At 42.4% G+C, this 17,282-nt stretch overlaps 1 protein-coding gene across 1 annotated transcript in view; it reads left to right on the forward strand.

Moving 5' to 3' along the window:
* The window catches only part of TBCK (TBC1 domain containing kinase), a 297,578-nt gene that overhangs the window by 66,541 nt on the left and 213,755 nt on the right, over positions 1–17,282 (forward strand). Inside the window, exons 6-14 of the mRNA XM_075860593.1 lie at positions 775–916; positions 6,692–6,752; positions 8,280–8,341; positions 8,949–9,010; positions 10,819–10,967; positions 11,066–11,201; positions 12,854–12,953; positions 14,461–14,510; positions 14,946–15,072. Of these exons, the coding sequence (XP_075716708.1) occupies positions 775–916; positions 6,692–6,752; positions 8,280–8,341; positions 8,949–9,010; positions 10,819–10,967; positions 11,066–11,201; positions 12,854–12,953; positions 14,461–14,510; positions 14,946–15,072 (889 nt within the window). The remainder of the gene's footprint in view (positions 1–774; positions 917–6,691; positions 6,753–8,279; positions 8,342–8,948; positions 9,011–10,818; positions 10,968–11,065; positions 11,202–12,853; positions 12,954–14,460; positions 14,511–14,945; positions 15,073–17,282) is intronic.

Genomic DNA, 17,282 nt, shown 5'->3' on the forward strand with positions numbered 1-17,282 from the left:
GGTTGTTGGGGGGGATTAACAAAACATAATGTAAAATAAATTGATATAAAATGATTGAACTGCAAAAAAGAATAAAGTTCAAGTATACGGAACTGATATGTAGACGGAGCGATCTCCACTGCAAATTCTACAGTGATGCCTTTTTTTTGGTTAAGATGTGGTGTCAACATTAACATGCCCTAAACACCATTCACTTTATTTTATTTTTTTAGGTTTAAATTTCGACTTCATTATTTTCTTAACGTATCGTTATAGCGCTCGGTGCTCGTTCTTCTTTTTTTATTATATACAGTGCTCCTCTGCATAGATATTGATTTAAAAGATAACATTTGCCACCTGCAGTTGCCACTAGTAAGTGCCTAGGAGTTTACCGCATATTGTATTAATATTGATTCTTATGTAAAAGCGCGTGAGGTAAGCTCCCTCTAGTGGTGGCTGCAGGGAGCATGATATCTTTTACATCTATGTCTATGCAGGGATTAGCCCCAACACCTAAACCGCACAGATTGGACCTAAAAACGACATGATGATAAAAGGTAGAGGTTCACTTTAAAATCAGATTGGTGTAAGCACTCCAATTACGAAGGTATATATATATATATATATATATATATATCAAGGTAGTGTGATTGTGAATGTTTTGCCATTCTCCATCAATAATTGGAGTTCTTGAGGACTGGTTGGAGTTTTGTGACCATTATTGATATGTTCTAAGAAGACCTCTTCGGGACAACTCCTTTTAATGTATTCTGTTTTCTACTTGTTTGCTTTTAGGTACCCATCATATTTGGCACCAGAAGTAATTGCCCTGGGAATTGTTAAACCAAAAGATCCCACTCAGTATGAGAGACCTCTGCCCTCAGGACCCAAGTCAGATGTGTGGTCATTGGGTGTAGTTTTATTTGAACTATGTATGGTATGTAAAGCACGCTAGGGCTGTCTAACGCTCTGGTCACATCTGTGTCAGAAGCTCCCTTAGGAGCCTCCATTGCAGGAGCCGTCATTGACAGGAAAAATAGCATTGCATGCCGTTCTTTTTCCCTACCACACTGGAACCCGATGAACCCCAATGTAAAGTCAATGGGGTCCGTCGGGCACTGGTGATAGCCGTCCGACAAATGCTTGGTGTACCCCAAATAGAGGAACTATAAACCGTAAGTGTAAGTTTGCATTTTAACACCATTTCATATAGAATTGGTATACATAAAGATGCATTATTTACCACACAAGGAATCTCTCTTTGAATCCCTTTGTCATACACCGCAACACCTAAATACTAGTCCTTCTCAATGTATTAGAATATCATCAAAAAGTTCATTTATTTCAGTAATTCAATTCAAAAAGTGAAACTCATATATTATATAGATTCATTACACACAGAGTGATCTATTTGATGATTATGGTAACAGTTAATGAAAACCCCAAATTTAGTGTCTCAGAAAATTAGAATATTATATAAGCCCAATTTCAAAAATGATTTCTAATACTGAAATGTTGGCCTACTGAAAACTATATACAGTATATGCCCTCAATACTTGGTCGGGGCTCCTTTTGTATGAATTACTGCATCAATGTGGCGTGGCATGGAGGCGATCAGTTTGTGGCACTGCTGAGGTGTTATGAAGCCCAGGTTGCTTTGATAGCGGCCTTCAGCTCGTCTGCATTGTTGGGTCTGGTGTCTCTCATCTTCCTCTTGACAATACCCCATAGATTCTCTATGGGGTTTAGGTCAGGCGAGTTTGCTGGCCAATCAAGCGCAGTGATACTGTGGTTATTAAACCAGGTGTTGGTACTTTTGGCAGTGTGGGCAGGTGCCAAGTCCTGCTGGAAAATGAAATCGGCATCTCCATAAAGCTTGTCACCAGAGAGAAGCATGAAGTGCTTGAAAATTTCCCGGTAGACGCTGCGCTGACTCTGGACTTGATATAACACAGTGGACCAACACCAGCAGATGACATGGCTCCCCAAATCATCACTAAGGCCTCATGCACACAGCCGTGCCCGTAATCCGGGCCCACAATTGCGGGCACAGCCGCAGCCCGCATTTTCGGCCTGTTCTCCCATACAAAGTATGGGAGCACAGCCCGTAAAAACGCAAAAGATAGAACATGTTCTATCTTTTGCGGTACAGTTCTAAAGCACGGACACCTATATGTAGCGATGTGGAAAGGTGTCCGCGGCCAATAGAACTGAATGGGTACGGTCCACAATTACGGAGATTTTTTTACAGTCGTGTGCAGTGGGCCCGACTGTGGAAACTTCACACTGGACCGCAAGCAACTTGGATTGATGCCTCTCCACTCTTCCTCCAGACTCTGGGACCGAGATTTCCCTAATGAAATGCAAAGTTAACTTTTATCTGAAAACAGGACTTTGGACACTGAGCTGGAGTCCGGAGTCAACGCAGCCGTCTACCAGGAAATTTGAGAGCACTTCATGGTTCCCTCTGCTGTACGTACTGCACATACATACTGTAAATACTTAACAGTAGGCCGACATTTTGGTATTAAAAAGCATTTTTTAAATTGTGCTTATATAATAGTCTAATTTTCTGAGAGACTACATTTTGGGTTTTCATGAACTGTTAGCCATAATCATCAACATTAAAAGAAAAAAAATGCTGGTAAGAGATCACTCTGTGTGTAATGAATCTATAGAATATATGAGTTTCACTTTTTGAATTGAATTACTGAAATAAATCAACTTTTTGATGACCAGCAGGTCAAGTAAATGATGACTGATGCTGAAGCATTAAAGCATATAATACAACATCTATACAAGTGCAATGCTAGATTTGTTAACAAATGTTGTCCCCCACCTCCTAGTTTAACCCCTGTCATAATACTGTACTTCTTATTCCCTCAAGACTAATCTAACCTGTTTATCTGAATATTCCTTTGAATATAGCGTTCTTCCCCATGCTGCTTGCAGAAAACAACTGGGAGCAGTAGGGCAGAGTTAATACTTTTGAATTTTGGAGGTGAAAGTGCTACAATGCAAGGGAGGAAGATGGGTGACTATGTGCAAGTAGCTATATATCCTGTACGGCCCGCAGAGGTGTAGCTAGGAGTTTAGCACAGTGGGGGGGGGGCAAAAACATCTGAGTGGGCCCCTACCCAGTGGTCCCCCAATGCATGTTTACAACTGCGGCGGCGCATCCGGCATGGTCAGGCTTCCGTAAACAGCGTAGTTCGCTGTGATACTCTGTTTCTGTATACTTCTATAGAAGTGAATGGGTGTTACGGATTATAGCATAGCTCGAGCTACACTGTTTCCGTAACTTCTATGCTTTTTATGTAACTTTCATTCACGGTATAGTGCCCCCCCCCCACACAGTATAATGTTCCCATAGCTGCCCCTACACAGTATAATGCACCCATAGCTGCCCCCACACAATATAATGTTCCCATAGCTGCCCCTACACAGTATAATGCACCCATAGCTGCCCCCACACAGTATAATGCACCCATAGCTGCCCCCACACAGTATAATGCTCACATAGCTGCCCCCACACAGTATAATGCTCACATAGCTGCCCCCACACAGTATAATGCACCCATAGCTGCCCCCACACTGTATAATGCACCCATAGCTGCCCCCACACAGTATAAGGCTCACATAGCTGCCCCCACACAGTATAAGGCTCACACAGCTGCCCCCACACAGTATAATGCTCACATAGCTGCCCCCACACAGTATAATGCACCCATAGCTGCCCCCACACAGTATAATGCTCACATAGCTGCCCCCACACAGTATAATGCTCACATAGCTGCCCCCACACAGTATAATGCACCCATAGCTGCCCCCACAACCAGTATAATGCTCACATAGCTGCCCCCACACAGTATAATGCACCCATAGCTGCCCCCACACAGTATAATGCTCACATAGCTGCCTCCACACAGTATAATGCACCCATAGCTGCCCCTACACAGTATAATGCCCCATAGCTGCCCCCACACAGTATAATGCCCCATAGCTGCTCCTACACAGTATAATGCACCCATAGCTGCCCCCACACAGTATAATGCTCACATAGCTGCCCCCACACAGTATAAGGCTCACATAGCTGCCCCCACACAGTATAAGGCTCACATAGCTGCCCCCACACAGTATAATGCTCACATAGCTGCTCCTACACAGTATAATGCTCACATAGCTGCCCCCACACAGTATAATGCTCACATAGCTGCCCCTACACAGTATAATGCTCACATAGCTGCCCCCACACAGTATAATGCTCACATAGCTGCCCCCACACAGTATAATGCTCACATAGCTGCCCCCACACAGTATAATGCTCACATAGCTGCCCCCACACAGTATAATGCTCACATAGCTGCCCCCACACAGTATAATGCACCCATAGCTGCCCCCACACAGTATAATGCTCACATAGCTGCCTCCACACAGTATAATGCACCCATAGCTGCCCCTACACAGTATAATGCCCACATAGCTGCCCCCACACAGTATAATGCTCACATAGCTGCCCCCACACAGTATAATGCTCACATAGCTGCCCCCACACAGTATAATGCTCATATAGCTGCCCCCACACAGTATAATGCTCACATAGCTGCCCCCACACAGTATAATGCTCACATAGCTGCCCCCACACAGTATAATGCTCACATAGCTGCCCCTACACAGTATAATGCTCACATAGCTGCCCCCACACAGTATAATGCACCCATAGCTGCCCCCACACAGTATAAGGCTCACATAGCTGCCCCCACACAGTATAAGGCTCACATAGCTGCCCCCACACAGTATAATGCCCCATAGCTGCTCCTACACAGTATAATGCACCCATAGCTGCCCCCACACAGTATAATGCTCACATAGCTGCCCCCACACAGTATAAGGCTCACATAGCTGCCCCCACACAGTATAATGCTCACATAGCTGCCCCCACACAGTATAATGCTCACATAGCTGCCCCACACAGTATAATGCTCACATAGCTGCCCCCACACAGTATAATGCTCACATATCTGCTCCTACACAGTATAATGCACCCATAGCTGCCCCCACACAGTATAATGCCCTCACAGCTGTCCCCACAACCAGTATAATGCCCACATAGCTGCCCCCACACAGTATAATGCCCTCACAGCTGTCCCCACAACCAGTATAATGCCCTCACAGCTGTACCACACACAAGTATTATGCCACTACAGCCATCATAATGCCTAATAAAAATAAAATAAATACTCACCTAACCCCGTTCCCACGACAAGTGTAGGAAATCCCTCTGCTCCTTCAGTCTGTGCTCTGTATCGCGCATGTCTCTGTTGAGCCGCTCACGGTTGGCGATATACAGTGAATGTGGACCAAGGAGCTTCCTGCTCCAGCATTGGATTCAACTGTATCTATGACCTGAGGACACAGATACAGTTGAAACCAAGACATGCGACTGCTGGGGGACCATCCCAGCCCACCTCTTGGCCCCACCATCTCTTGCTAGCTGTGCCTCTGTGTGGGATAAGTAGCAGCTCGGAGGATCTCTAAGTGACCATAGCAGATCAGACTGGATGATGGAGATCTGTATTTGTCACTTAATGCATTCATGGATTATTGCTATGCAACAGACCAGGCAATTACCAGTGAATTTCTTGTTATGTAGAGTAATGGTGGGTTTACATGGGCAGATTTCTGTCCATAATGAGCGCTGATCTACGATATAACGAGTCAATCGGTGCTCGTTAATAGACCCTATTACAGGGGCCAACCATTAACACGATCGATCAGTCCCCATCGGTTTGCATCATTGTCGGTGCACATCCCCTGTTTACACGGGTAGATGTGATGTAAAATTTTATAGCTTGCAGAAACAATGTGATCAGCCGTCGAATGAGCATTTGCTCGCTTTTCAGCTGATCGCTGCCCTGTTTACACGGGTTAATAAGCGGCCAAACGAGCGTTCTTGGCACTTTTTTTTTTTTTATTAGAGCTTCCCTTTAAGAAAGATCCCTTTTGCTCTACAATTTATTAAAGACACTTGGGATGAGGAGGTGCCCGCAAGTCCACAGGCGGTGCTGTTTCACTATATATCTTTAGATCTTGATGGGGGGGGACCACCTTTATTAGCTAAGAAGGTGATTCATGTTGCTTTTTTGGCTATTAAGAAGTGCATTTTGCGCCACTGGTTACAGGGCTCTGTCCCGGGGATTGCGGAGGTATTGACAACTCTCAAAACTTTATTGGGTTATGATAAATTGGACCTAGATCGACACAAAGAAAAGTCTACGGAGCAATTCTTTAAGACTTGGCGCACATTTATTGAAAAGCATTATTCTACAGATGAGATTAGTGTTTTCATGCGTACATTTCAACATACTTCGTGGTATAATCTGCAGAGTGTCCAGGGCACTCTAGGCATGTTACAGGCGAGTTAGCAGACTGACCACCGAGATGGAGGAGTTTGGGGGGGAGGGAATGTTGGGCTTTGTTCTGATTTATTCATTATTCATTGTCTTATGACTTGCTGATTACAAGTAAAATGTAAAATTATTTTGGAGTTGGAACACACTATTAATTAATATTCATTGTAATGTATGTGTTGCACACATGTTGTACCTGTATGTGTTCTGACTTTGAATAAAAATATATTTGAAAAAAATATATATATTTAATATATATTTACCATATGATCAGAAAGATTGTGACATTCTTCTTTTCACAGGGAAGAAAATTATTTCAAAGACTGGACATATCTGAGAAGCTGAAATTAATACTTGAATTAGGTAAATTCTCACATAATAGATTGAAATTAAGGGCTCATTCACACAAGCGTGATTCTCGTCCGTGTGCTGTGCGTTGAAATAACGCACAGCACACGGCCCCATTGATTTTACTGGGGCTATTCACACATGTGAAACTCACTGCATGTCCTCATTGGTGCGTTTTCATGCACCTAACCGCCCATTGAAGACAATGGGTGCGTGAAAACCACGGACCGCACACGGATGCACATCCGGGTGTTGTCATTGTTTTCCGCATCTATTACATTGAAAAAAAAAAAAAATGCTTGCGAATGAGTGAAAAACACATGCCACACGCAAAGCACACGGACTGATTTACGCGTGTAAAACCGTCACGCTCGTGTGATTGTGTACCGATCTTTTACGTATTTTTTTAATCCAAATGGTTTCAAGTCTGTGCGTCGATGCTCCTTTTCTCTGTTACAGAGCTCCAAATCCCCTGCTTCTCTATAAGCAGCCAAAAGGGGAGCTTACCGGTTCACTGCATACCGATTTATTATAACGTTGAATAGAAGCTGTATAAATTCATCGTCCGTAAACTAAAAATACATTTTAGCTGCCACGTCAAATAGATCTGTCACTTAAATGTGCTGCCCTACTTAGAATATTAGAAGTCACGGTCCGCTGATGATCAGGTGATTGTAAATCCCATCCAGCTACTCATGTTTATGATTCCCCTGTATTATGGGCTCAGCGCTGATGCCTCCCCCAGCCCTCCCCAGTACTGAGTGATAGCAACCTCTATATATGTGTATATATATATATATATCTATATCTTAGAGAGACCGACACACGTTCAGAGAGAGGTGTGTATAATATTCCAAATCCGTGGTCTTCAAGATCGTGATCATGGACTGAAATCAAGCCCTCACTCTATTTAGAGAGCCTCCCTACATCGTGGACTTAATTTACTTTAAAAAAATAAATATTTTAATGTCAATTGTGACGGGTGTTAAAGAGGTTTTCCGGAGAGAGGAAATTGATGGCCCATTTCTCAGGATAGGCCCTCAGTAGCTGGACGGTGGGGTCTGACTCTGATAGGCTGTTTTGAAGGGGCTCATACTTTCCATTCATTCCCTTTACTGCTCAATACTGTCAAACACCAACACCCTTGTAGCCGCGGTTCACACTATTACAGCCTTCTCCCGTTAGAGCCTATTCTCACTACTCTCTGTCAAACTAGTAGGTGCCTCTCCAGTTGCTACTGGCTACAGCACAATTTCTGTCTGATGAGCTTTATCATTTATTTTTTTTTAGGTTTTATTTATTCTGCTTTTTTTAATTTATTATTCTGCTACCAGTGTGAGCAACTGGAAATGGAATCATGTCTGCAGGAAGCATTGATCTGAATTTAATAATACGTTTGTTTTGCTACTTGTAGATTTCCATTCCGGCTGTATTAAGCTTTCCAGCCCTCGCCATGTAATTCCCAGCTTGCTATTTTTACGTGCTTTTAAGTGCTCGTGTGTACGGCTCAGGCCTCATTTTCTTGTTGTTTTGTTCCCTCAGGCTGTGTTGATGACATTGTGACCGTGCTTGCTGAAGAACATGGATGTGTGGAAGTGATAAAGGTGTGTGAAGCGCTTTGCTATTCCCAGGAAATTGCTGTTAAAGCTAGTGACATGCATTTTGATAGGTGATTGTTAGTGATCTTCCCGGTAGGTGGCGCTGTAGAGCAGGTGAGAGTCACATCTCATCAATTCTAGCAGGTAGCATTTCAAATCATCTGTAACAAGAGCGGAATTGGATTTCTCCTTTTTCTGTGGCTGTCATCACTGTGTGTAAATGCTTGTTACAACGCCTGGTACTGCCGCATAGATTGTAATGATGCTGCACAGATTAGTACCCGGATATTGCCAAATAATGCTGTATTGTTGTGGTGTGGAAGCCGACTATTAGATCTAGGTTATAAAACACAGACTAAACATCATCCTGGATGGATATCACAGAGAATATGACCTTGATACTCAAGAGATGGGATTGTCAGTTACTGCTGCAATGTTTTCTGGTCTTACATAAAGCAGCTGTGTAAATAGGACTTGACAAGTGAATTGATAGCAGGTTAATGGTGGAATATCCAAAATTGACTTGGCGTAAACCATGTTTACTGTATTATTGTATGTTTTATTATTCTGAATATCTTTTTTATTTTTATTTTTTTTTTATAATTATTTTAAGAGTCTTCCAGGAAATCTCCTAACTCTATTGAGCAAATGCCTTACTTATCATCCTTCAAAAAGGTGAGTGCATTGCATGTCATAGTGGTAAGTAAACTTGCCAATAGTAAAGGAATTTTAATAACATGGATTTTACGTGTCCAGATTTCTTTTTTTTTTACTAATTTGTTAAACATTTGATGCTAAGGCCACGTTCACACCAAACTACATTACAAAACCATATTCACATAAGGCATGCTATTGATTTATACCTACTCTATATTTAGATTTATTGAAGCGTTTTTGTGAATTATTACGGGACCCTTCTATATGGCTCCCCAGCTGTTGGCAGCTGCAGATATTTTAGTGCACTAGTAGTACCAGGCATGCCATAGCATCACTAGAACTTACTCCTAGGGGCATATGCCATATCTTTCATTCATATATCTTCTTAAGACTTTTTCACTTTTACTATATTTCGCGTGGCTCAGTACTACTTTTCGTATTTGAAAGTGGTTTGCAAGCTACAAAAAGTTGAGGACTTCTGCTCCAAAGAAAAAAAAAACATGTCACATTGTTAAAAATGTTATGGTTTAGATTTTTATTTATCTATATGGAAAAAAATAAACAGGAAGAACCTCATGCACACGACCGTAGCTGTGTGCACGGTCCGTGATTACGGCACGGACGGCCCAAGAAGTGTCATCTGCGTCCGTCACGGACCGTGCACAGACGAGTGCATTGAGTTTCATGAGCCCAGGCAATGCACGGGCCGTGGAAACCTCGATCGTGTGCATTGGCCCATAGGATATAATTTGCCCTATACTATCCGCAATTGCAGCTCTGCAATTGCGGATAGTATGCAGACGCAAATGCACTGTCGTGTGCATGGCGCCTTACGATAAAGAAATCCATTTTGCAAATACTTAAAGAAGTTGTATACAAAAAAAATAATTATGGCAGCCATATGGCCACATTTGATGACACATAATGATCATCTACACATAAACCTCCAAGGCAAAAAAATACAAACAAAGAAGGGAGTTGAGAAAAAAAAGTTTTGAGGGGAAAAAGGAAAAGTAAGAGGCGAGGCATGGACGCCCCACCCCACCCCACCTCACCATAGCACTGAGGACTAGGGGACAAATGTATTAAAGACTGAACGCCAGTATGGGAAATTTTGGTGATTTTTACCTTTTACGCTGCACCCGCCACTGTTTAAAAAAAGTGGGTGTGACTTTATATAGGGGGAGGGACCACCAGCAGCCTGATCGATTTACCATGATACATGCCAGAAACTAGCGTGAATTATGGCGCAAATCTATCATTTCTGTAGTTGACATTCTGACGCACGGACAAACAGAGATGCGCCTATTTTATCAAGAGGCGTGTTTTACGTCAACTTTCTTTATGTAAAGACTGGCGTATGAAACCCCGTTCCTGATAAATTTCCCACTAGGAGACCATGGAGAACACAACTTGTCATATATCTTACCTGTCTATCTAACCCGACACTAGAATATCATTGGTCGTTACCCACATTTGTTTCTGTTTAACTATATGTAATTAGAAACGACTCAATAGGATTGACAGATCATGACATTAACCCCTTTAGTACCCCCAGACCATGAGGGAAGCTAACATTAACCCTTTACTACCCAAGAGCACCGGGGCAGTCTGAAATTCGTCTTATTTTTAGGTTGTGTAAGCTTGTGTGCGTCTTATAGTTTCAAAAAAAAAATCCATTATATGACTTCTTGTTGTTCTACTTGTAAATTCCATCGGCTCTTTTTTAGAGTGGGGTTAAGTCTGCGTTACTGGAGATGGCGTATACTGAATGTCTGACTCCATGTGTTGTTTTACTGTATTGACAATGTATGTCATGCTTGTAGGCCCACAGCTGCAGATTTACTTTCCGATGGCGTATTCTGTGAAATCTCGCCTACATACACACCCTTCCGCAAACCTGCCGGCCTTTTCTCATCCGCTTTAAGATGTGCTGACCTTTTCCTGCCAGAGGACATCAGTCTCCTGTGCAAAGGTACCTGGGACTATTTATTTAGAATTGGGGTTAGACCGTAGTTGACTAACATTCTATAAGGGAATATACATTCAATCCTTATCACCCCATCCTTTTAGATGAAGGCGACTTTCTGGCAGAAAGATCCATTGAGGAAATGTACCACCTCTGGTGCTTGGCAGGGGGAGACTTGGAAAAAGAATTGGTCAGTAAAGGAATTATAAGATCCAAACCACCGATTTGCACATTGCCAAAGTAAGTGGAAATAATCATTGTAAAAACATGCATGGAGTACCTTCATTTCTACCAGAACCCACCCCAAAGTCTTCGTGGCAAACGTAATCTACTTCCCCAATTCCTGTTTTTGGGAGCTGATTAAATGTAAAAAAGCATCTATGTCACAATGAATGGGTTCTTCTTTATGAAAACATATGTCATTTTAGACAAAGGGCTGGTTGTAAACACTTAGAGGGGTTCTCCGGTTTCAGCAATTTAATCTTCTTTTTTTGTATAATTAAAAGCTATACAATTTTCCACTATATGTTCTGTATTGATTCCCCGCGGTTTTCAAGATCTCTGCTTGTTGTTCAGTAGAAACATGCATTGTTTACTCCGAGTGGATCAAATTCTGTCCATGGTCATGTGATGGACACACAGGTGCTGGGATCGTTACAAGACACAGCTCTGATACACATCCTGTAACGATCCCAGCACCTGTGTGTCCATCACATGACCATGGACAGAATTGTATCCACTAGAAGTAAACAATGAATGTTCCTACTGAATAACAACAAGCAGAGATCTTGAAAACCGTGATGAATTATTACAGAAAGTGTAATGGAAAGTTGTATAACTTTTAATTATATTAAATATAACATAAATTTGCTACAACCTGACAACCCCTTTAACTTACTGCGTCTAACAGATGCCCTGAGAAGAGCAATTGGCACAGAAGAAAATGTTTCTCTTAGCGTGTTGCTGCCACCTTCTGATGAAAGATGAAAAATCCCAACCTTACGCCACCTCTGCAAAAAAAAAAACAACATTGTGTACCAAAAAAAAAAGTTGCATCCTTTTAACTAATTTGGCGCATTTTACTACTCCTCTTATTTCCATTTTTTTTAAATTTCATAAACTGTACTGGAATGTGCAATAAGTGTCTAAAACACATAAAAAATGTGGCACATGGCATGTACTCCGCTTTTTTGACAAAATTTTTCACTTGTGCATTTGCTTGGTGAATCTCCCTCATTGTTTTTGGAGTTAGAATGTATTTCTACCTCCTCCTTTATATTTTTGTGGTAGGATCAGACAAAATGCTGCCAGGGATCTCTGCCGTTTAGGATGCCATACACCTACAGGGAGCTGATATATCTGGAACAGGGCAATTGCCGTGGAACGAATGGACAGTGCCTACCGACCCTGTGGCTTAATAGTTTAGGGACAGCTTCTCCAGTTTTATTTTTCTCCATACCGAATGTCCTACTTGCTTTTCCTTCAACTCACCACTACTAGATTTGCCTGTATGCTCACCTGCGCGTTTTTTTTCTCCCCTCCGGGTCCACACAGGTTCCCTCAGAATGCCGTGGCAGTTTAGGGAGTAAGGAAGGCCCTGACATTACTCAGCGTCAGGACCTTGTATAAGCCTTGGCAGCCTGAGTGGACCCCGAGGGGAGAAGCAAAGAGGAGCGGTGAGGTAAGTATATATAATTATTTGAGTATTATATAATTTTTTTTAATTTGATTTAATATCCGATGGGGGAGGGGAATGGCACACTGTTGTGTTTATCACGCCACAATTGTGGTGCACGGCCAGCGAAAAGATGCGACCGATTTATTAATAGACTTGCCCCAGTCGAAGTAAATCTATATGTTTTTTCCATTTTTGTTTTTTCTTCTTTTTATAGCCTCTTATTAGAAGATGGAGAAAGCTTTGGTCAGGGAAGAGACAGGAGCTCCCTGCTAGATGACACAACAGTGACTTTATCTCTATGCCAACTTAAAAATGTAAGAATAGATTTTCAGATTTCTGTTGCTTGTGAAACGGTATCTCTACCCGACATACATACAATCCCAGATTAAGGGGTATTCTGATGTGGCATTTATTCACCCACCTATAGGAAAAACAGGAGTAATATGACCGCCATTTACCTATAGGATTTCACCTGGGGCTAGACACCTAGCCAGTATGTTCCATAAATAACTATGAAGAGAACCGCACATATTCACGGTCAGCGCTTTACTTTTACATGGGACGATGATCGAGCAAGTGAGCGCTCGTGCGAACGCCTTTTCTCTAGGGCAGCGATCATCTGACGAATTAACAAACGCTTGTCCATCTGGTTATTGCATCTGTTATGCCCCAATATGGTGGTTTCTCGGCAGCATGTCTCCCTATGTGAACGGGATATGCTGCCCACAAGATGCAGAATGTATGAGAACTAAACAATCGTATTAACGATAATTTGTTCCCATACATTCCGATCATTCCTCCATGTAAATAGAGTTAATGAGCGCCGATCAACGTGCTGTATTATCGGTCAGCGCTTGTTTACCATGTAAGAGCACCCTCAGTCTATGATCTAGGATGCATAACTTCACATTTATCAATCTTGTGTGCCAAATAGACACTCCCTATGTATAGGCCAGCTTGTGCGCTTTCCTAGACTATAACACAACCGTTTTTTTGGCATCTGCAAAGTGAAGCCAGTGGACAACAAGTAACCAGTTTAGCATTAGCATTATGGTATTTTCTCAGGTTGTGGTCATATTGCATATTTGCCGAAAAGGTGATGTGACCACAACGTGTGAATGCACCCTTAACCTAAGCATTATAAAGTAGTTTGCAGGTCTTACGTGGAGCTAGGTTTAATCACAGTTTGTCTGATGAATTTAGAGTAATACCATAGAGAAAATTCTTACTGTCAGCTCTCTTGACATGTTTATTCTAGTAAATACTTGTATTCCACATGAAACAACAATTTTGGAGCATCTTTTCTTAGAACTCTACGCTGTGTCGTTCCTCTGTTATTCCTCCTAGAAATTTATGAATAAATTGACAACTGGATGTTACCGTTCCCCTTGTCAAAGGGGCGTGTCCTTGTGCAGTCTCACCTTGTCAGCGCTGATTGGACACTGTCAGTCTATGTAGGGACACACCCTCAACTGGTAACACCCAGTTGTCAATTTATTAAACAATTTCCAGGAGGAATAACAGAAGAACAGTACAATGCAGAGTTGTAAGAAGACATGCCCCAGAATTGTTATTTCATGTAGACTATAAGTATTTACTAAAGCAGACATGTCATGAGAAGTGACAGGTCCTCTTTAAATCTGTTGAGACTGCCATTACCAACATGTATTTTAGGTTTAATGCTCCTATTGCTTTAGATGCCAGAATGAAGAATGAGTAATTTACGGCTGAAACTTATTTTTTTATTTTTTTGGGGTATAACAATTTACATATATAACTTATGATTACCTGTATTCTAATACTTGCCTTTTTAACCTTTAGAGACTGAAAGATGTGCCCGGGGAGGCATATTTTCCTCTCTTAGGAGAAGAGTGAGTATAACTTTCTTTTTCCATCCTGTAATTGTAAATCTAGTATTAGGTGCCATGCTATATTTTCATTCAGGATATTCTGCTTTAATTTTTTTCTCTATAGTAGCGTTATTCCCACGGGTACTTTATAAGCACACAGCTCATCAAATGAGTGATATGGTTATGGCACCCGGCATACATAGTGATGCTTTGACTGTATGTAAATAACTGGCAGTGTAAAATGTTAACAGTGACATTGTAATATCACGCTGATCATCTTTATTTATTAATGACTGGTGAACGACTCCCCAGAGAGTGAGACGGTACAGACACGGCCGGGGCATGGCAGGGACTGCTGTTCTGCGGCAGCGAGACACAAGCTGTCAGTGGCAGATGGGCATGCATGTGTATATAACAAGCTTGTAATTTGTTCTTGTCTCTCTAATCACTTTTCAGCCAGTCAAACGTCCCTCATTCCTGTAGTAACAATGATCTCTCTACATCCACCCTTCCTCTGATTATCAGAGAGCGGGACACTGAGTACCAGCTCAACCGGATTGTTTTATTTGATAGGCTGCTAAAAGTAAGTCCTTCTGTACTGTTGTTTTACTCTGTACAGACTGCTTTCATGCCAGTTGGATGTTTAAAGGCACAAAGTCTGCCTTATCTCGATTTTGCTGCGCTTTATAATGCAGCCTATTGTTCCCTGTTATCAGCCAAGGAGAGGCTGACTGTAAGGGCTCATTCAGATGAACGTGTATCTTGTCCGTGTGACGTACGTTAAAACAATGGCTGTCACACAGACTCATGTACTTCAATGAAGCCATTCACACGACCGTGTTTTAAACAGAGCGTGTGAAGGGCCCATGAAAAATAGGACATTTTCCTGCGTGTCACTCTTCCCTCCATAGACGCTATTCTATGGGAGATCCGTGACAACGCTTCCCGCACGGGTGCACCTTGGATGTGAAAAATGGCATTTTTTCACGTCCGAGGTTGGCTACGTTCGTCTGAATGTAGCCTAAGGTTTTCCAATGTGACAGGAAGTCCAAAAATATGCCTTCCCATCTGAAAACATGTATATTTATATGTAGAATGGATATTAACAGCTTTTTGTTTAAGCTGTACTTCCATATGTTCTTTGGCTCATATCGTTCAGATATATTTACAACAAAGATTCCAAAACTGGTTTGTATGTTTGCCCACCAGCTAATGTGTGCACGTGTGTATCTCTGTGTATGTATCTTTGGGTGTGATGGGTGACCTTCTGGTGCCATGGTACTAATCCAGCCATTGACATGACACACAGAGCTCTATAGGCCACTATTACTAGCATGGCCTACCAATTCAAAACGGAAATGGCGCAACTGACTTAGGTCTCATGCACACGGCCGTGCCTGTGATCACAATCCGCGATTACAGGCACGGCCGGCCACCCGCATTTTTGGCTCGTACTCCCATACAAAGTATGGGAGCACAGACTGTAAAAAGCAAAAGATAGGACATGTCCTATCTTTTGCGGAGTAATGAGAGAGGGGCCACCAATCCCACAATAAATATGTGAGAGATAGACCACATTGGTGTACACTACCTAGGTAAGTATATTTGAATAGAGGAAGGGAGGTGAGGAAAAGTATGTGGTCTTATAATACATAACTTTTATTAATGTAATTAAAATAAACAAATAATGATAAAAGTTCCAATTAGTGCAACAGGGTAAAAAGACAATGTAACATGTGTATGTCACTAAACCTGTGAACCAAAGTATGAACTAGAAAAAGCACAAGAGTACTGTGCGAATATTTGCCTGCTAGGCAACACTGTGTAAGTGGAGTCCGGACAATGCGATCACCCGCTACGGCGCTCCACCAACGTCAGCAAAGCGGCAGTGCGGAGGGTGCCGTCCGGAGCTGCAAGCCGGCAGAAGCGAGAGAATCTCGCTATGTTCCGGACAATGCGATCTCCCACAGCGGCTCTCTCATAAGAGGATCTCGCTATATCATACCCGACTGGAACCACTTCTAGAAGAAGCCAGAATGCTGGCGAAACGCGCATCGGGTGCTTAGTACTTTTTAATATTCTAATGTGCAAAAATAGGGCCTTTAGCTATCTAGTACATCACATTACCCACATTTACCCTTCCGACATCCCAACACCAGACGGTCTCTCCTGCATCGCCACCCCAGCCTTACCTCACTGGGGTGTCGCTGCAGCCGACTACCTTGTCCGGAGTGGTTCCGGTCGGGCATGAAATAGCGAGATCCTCTCGCCTCTGCCGGCTTGCAGCTCCCGCACTGACGCTCTGCTGACCTTAGTGGAGCGCCGCTGCGGGTGATCGCGTTGTCCGGACTCCATTTACGCAGTGTTGCCTACCAGGCGAATATTCGCACAGTACTCTTGTCCTTTTTCTAGTTCATACTTTGGTTCACAGGTTTAGTGACATACACATGTTACATTGTCTTTTTGGCCCATAGGGGAGTGTGAGTTTAGGGGTCACTCACACATACCCAGTTGCACTAATTGGAAATTTTATCATTATTTGTTTATTTTAATTAAACTAATAAAAGTTATGTATTATAAGACCACATACTTTTCTTCTCCTCCCTTCCTCTATTCAAATATCTTTTGCAGAGGCTTTCTACGGCCCGGACACCTTCCCGCAAATATACAGGAAGGTGGTCAATAGAAGTGAATTGGTCCATAACTGCGGACCGTAATTACAGTCCGCAATTATTGACAAATTCTGCGGTCGTGTGCGTGGGGCTTTAGGTAGATCTTGTGAGCACTTTTTAA

This window comes from Rhinoderma darwinii, chromosome 1 (genome assembly GCF_050947455.1).
Source record: "Rhinoderma darwinii isolate aRhiDar2 chromosome 1, aRhiDar2.hap1, whole genome shotgun sequence".
Taxonomy (NCBI): domain Eukaryota; kingdom Metazoa; phylum Chordata; class Amphibia; order Anura; family Rhinodermatidae; genus Rhinoderma; species Rhinoderma darwinii.